At 35.4% G+C, this 4,871-nt stretch overlaps 1 protein-coding gene across 1 annotated transcript in view; it reads right to left on the reverse strand.

Annotated features, from left to right (window-relative positions):
- The window catches only part of LOC101312896, an 84,695-nt gene that overhangs the window by 904 nt on the left and 78,920 nt on the right, over positions 1-4,871 (reverse strand). Inside the window, exons 17-21 of the mRNA XM_004291954.1 lie at positions 2,408-2,466; positions 2,201-2,298; positions 1,635-1,686; positions 913-976; positions 549-644 (exon numbers count right to left, since the gene is read on the reverse strand). Of these exons, the coding sequence (XP_004292002.1) occupies positions 549-644; positions 913-976; positions 1,635-1,686; positions 2,201-2,298; positions 2,408-2,466 (369 nt within the window). The remainder of the gene's footprint in view (positions 1-548; positions 645-912; positions 977-1,634; positions 1,687-2,200; positions 2,299-2,407; positions 2,467-4,871) is intronic.

The raw sequence follows: 4,871 nt of genomic DNA on the forward strand, positions 1-4,871 counted from the left end.
AGTTTTTTTTTTTTTTTTTTTTTGAAACTAGGGTATCCGGATCTTTGACCCGACTAATCCCTAGGCTTCCCACCTGACCCCACAACATTTGGGAAACTGGAATTCTGGAAACTCTAGCAATTGCTAGGTGGATACCATGGGAGAGGGTTCAGACCTCTTGAAAGCAAACCAAGTGTCTGACCGCTAGACCAACAACTCTTTGGTCTCATGCATTTCAGGTTTCATTGTTCTGCAATCACATACTTACTGTTTTATGTTTCTGTTGGTCAAAACGTTAATCTTTCCACATCTCTAAGTGCACTACATCGGACACCTTAATTCCTAGCAACTAGTGTGATGCTGATTGTTTATATCCACTCTTTCCTTTAGTTGAATTATAATTTCCATATGTTATTTCTCTAACAACAATGCACAGCAAGAATAGTCCACGGTACCATCTGAAATATTCATTTTTAATCCTACATCACTAACTATTCTTCCGGAAAAGGGCCAGGTATTTAATGCCAAACAATCATTCCTGAACAAGAAGATTAAAGATGAAAAAGTACCGTTTCAGCATATATAAACTCAACAACTTGATCAAGTCGTGCTTGATGCCTCAGCAGGAACGGACGCATATGCCTCATATACAAATGCTTTGCCCCCTGTTAGACAGAAAACAATTGGTCAAGATATCAAAAAGCTTGCCTCACTGTAGCTTTGGACCTATATATGACCTTGTCAGTCTTGGAAAACGGAAGAACAGATTTATGAAAAGTAGCAAAACACCACCAGTAAACTCAAATTAAATTCAAACTTATCAGGACATTACTAGTATTCTCAAATTAGCATCAATACCACAAACAAACAAATTACATATATGCATGATTTAACAACAGAAACAACAGAGTAAAAGCAATACTGCATGCTTACATTTGCAGTTGGAAGCTGTAACCAAACCAGAAATGCAAACTTCATCTGATAGTAGAGCGGAACCCTGATTTAAAACACAACATGAAGACAGGTGGCATTCATTAGATTCCAGTACCTCATCCAAGAAGCAGTACAACAGCTTTTACTTGAAAGTTCCACCAAATGAAGAATAAAGAGCAGCTTTAACATAGTGACATAGTCAAATGATTACACAAATATCAAACTAGATAGTTAAAAGCTGTGCTTACCTCGACCATTGTTTTCAAAGGAGAATGCAATGGTCTGATTATACAAAGAAACAAACTCTACAGTTTCAAGTTTAAACAGTTAGCATGACTTGAAAAAATCTGTGATCAAAAAGCTTCAAAAATCATCTAGCCAGCACAAGCACAGTGAGAAAAACAAAAAGCAGAACCCCAATGGAAAAGATAGGATGAAGAAACAAAAGAGGGGAAGGGAGAGAAAAGATAAGAACAAATAGCTAGCAATCAGATTTCAATTTCAAATTGAGAGATCTTCGAAAAAGAGTTATGCTATGGTCTGTTTACATAGCCAATCCAAAACCAACTCAGATAACACTCCCCTAATCAAATCTGTACCTAACTATGCCGTGATCAAGTCTTTTCTTGAAAGGTTATTGTTCACATAGTCTGCTTCGTAAGAGAGTAGTTTTATATTCATGTAAGCAAACTGGGAGTGAATAGAAAACTAGAAAACTTTACCAGGAGAGAAGTTTGTCTGAAAACACTTCTGCGATACTGAAAGATCCATACGCTGCAAGTAGCAAGAAAAGTCATCATAACGCAATCAAAATGCGTACTTCAACAATGTGGTTCAACCAGCAACTACAACTTGGTAAAGACCCACACAAAGAAACAATGACCCAACACCCTATCAATAAACTCTCTCGTAGCCCAACTTTTCTTCCAATCCAGTACCATCAGTTCCCGGGTATCTAAATACACTGGATATGTTCTTTGCCATATAACATAAATTAATTTTTCTCTACATCTTCATAACAGAGGAAAACTTAAAGAGGCCTTTTTACTTGTCATCACCAAATATTGTCTAGTAAGAAGAACAACCCCATGTGGTTTGCCAAAACATTCATGTAGATGACTCAACAAGTTAGCAACTCAATTTAAGCGAAAACGGTATTAATCTCATACCAAGAAACAATCAAAATTACATCTTGAGTCGATTCTTTGATGCCCATTATCAATTTGTGTAGCGAATATCAACGAAAATCCAAATTTTGCTAATCGGCCTTAGAATTAGAATGACTGACCAGCCCAGTAAAGAAGCCAGCGCTGCTGCTCGTTATGATCTTTGCTCTCAATAGCTTTAAAAGTTGAGTAAACAGGTAAAGCGACCCCCACAGAGCAGCTGCAAATTTCACAATTCCAGTACTCACTCAGTCAATATCCAAAATCAGGTAAATTCTTAAACCATAAACCCTAGAATTTAAAGAAAAGAGAGAAATTGAAAGGCTTACCAAGCAGTGCGGACGACGACGTTGGAACCGAGAGGGGAGAAGAGTACCCGCAATCCGACCTGCGTGAAAAGCAGCGCGTCACAATTTTGAAGAATATATGGCTAAAATTGAGAAGCGATTTCGAGAGAGACGGCCGACCTCGCCTGGGAAAGCCATGGAAGAAAGAAGAGAGGGTTGAAATCTTTGATCGCGGTTCTCGACTCTTTGCTGTGTGCCAAATACCACGTTACTCGTATATATGTTTACTTGTTTCCCCACGCTTCAAAACTGTACAATTTGGGTCGGGAGAAATTTTAAATATACGCTTCTAATTTCTATTAATACATATTTATTATTTTATTTTATAGGTAAGCTAAATGACTAAAATAAACATCTATTATTAAAAAAAAAATCACGTTAAAAGTATTCTTTTCAACATCTTCTACCTTAAAATCGTCGAAAGCACGTATTCTTTCCTAACTCTAACTCTTCTCCACAATTCATTTGGGTTGTCTTTTTTTTCTTCTTCTTTTTATTTTTATTTTTTATTTGTATCAGCTTTAGTTTGATATTGCAGATCATGTTGGCAAGTACTGCATCTTTATCATGACATGTTTTATCGAATAACTAGCTATCTATGTTTAATAGCTACTGTACTTCTATAGTTCTACTAGCTTGTGAATTTTGAAAACTTGTATTGGTGTTTGGAGTTGGGATATAACAATAATCATTTGATTATAAATCGAACGATGATAACCAAAAATTTCTAGCAAAAATTAGACTAAATAATATGTAAAAAGATGTACCAAATAATAAATATATATTAATTATATTAAATAATAGAATATTTCATAAATTAAGAGCATTTTAGGCAGTTTGGGATGTGTATTAAGTATAATACTAAAATGAAAAACTTGATAAGTAGTGTATTAAGTAAGAGGTGTGTATTAAGATATTAGGGGTGTGTATTTACAATTTCTCTTAGGTCTGTCACTCACTCTCCTTTTTTTTTTACTTTTTTTTTTTATAAACTTTAAACAAAATAGAATTGTGAGAATTTTTTTGTTTTTATTTGTTTGGTGTACAAAAACTATGTAAAGTGTGGCTTAGATTAGAGTCTTTTGCAATCCCACATCTGAAAAGTGAAAAGTCATCATATATTATAAGAAATGGTACCACGTATGAAAACCACGTATCTCTGCTGTAATAAAACCAGCAGTTAGAAAATTTACCAAATTATGAATTGTCATAATTACCTTTAATAAGCCACGTAAAACAAACAAAATAGCAACCGAATTGAAGGAGACGCCAAACCCTAATCGATGACGACCATGAGGCTCCAACCCTCGTCACCGGAATCCTCATGTAATAGCTCGATTATTTTTTTAAGATAGATAATAATATATAAATGTAGACGGTATTGGTTGAGATTAATTCGGTTGTCTTAGTTATACCGACTGGCAAGGCTCTAAAAAACGCTGGGCGTTAGTCGGGCGGACAGCGCCCAAAAGATTAATCGGGGATTAAACGGGGATTAATTGGGGATTAATCGGATTTGTATTTTTGTATTTATTTTATTTTTTAATAATAAATAATTATATGAATATAATTAAAATATGTATTATAATGTCTAAAAATAATGAAAAAAATAACATATAACGCTGAAAATAATGAAAATATATAGCATATGTCCTTAAAAATGTACTAACAACAATGTTCTTAGAAAAATAAGAAATACAATTCAACATTTCAACAATAATGTTGACACGACCCACCCCGAATTTCACCCTGAAACCCAGAGTAAGTCGTGCGGGGACCACCTCCAAGGAAAATTTACTGAAAAGATTAAGCAAATCTCCCTTGCAGATGGACAACCCTAACTCGAAAATTTCATATTACACTCTTAATTTAACGCTTCTGAATATCACATAATATACAAAAATTCCAAAGTATTCAGAGCTACTAAACACAAGCGGAAGCAAGAAAACACAAGTAGGTTGAACAGGTAACCTACTGATGAAAACTGGCCGAAAAGCGGGTGACTATGCCTCGTCTCCTACTAGATCCAACCCGAACTCTGCAGACTGGGCAATTTAAAACGAAGGGCCCAGGGGAAAACATTTAATAACGTCAGAGTGAGTGGACAAAAATAAAATAATAAATAAAATATTTATGTTTCCCCAAATTAATTTCTAAGGAAAATCGAATGCATGCCGCAAGCGATAAAACTTTTATCCTATAAATATCGAGCCTCTCAGACTCTATTATATATGTATGTATTTACACTCGTCCATACTCCCTATATAAATTCATGGGTCTATATAGGGCTACTACGCTCGCGTCCAACGCTCACGTCACGCCTTAATGCGGTGCTACACTACGCCATCAAGGTGGACAGACGGGTGTATAAATATGTGCCCATACCCCCTATATGAATTAAACACTCATATAGGGCTACTACGCTTACGTCCAACGCTCACGTCAC

The sequence above is a fragment of the Fragaria vesca genome, linkage group LG2 (genome assembly GCF_000184155.1).
Source record: "Fragaria vesca subsp. vesca linkage group LG2, FraVesHawaii_1.0, whole genome shotgun sequence".
Classification (NCBI taxonomy): domain Eukaryota; kingdom Viridiplantae; phylum Streptophyta; class Magnoliopsida; order Rosales; family Rosaceae; genus Fragaria; species Fragaria vesca.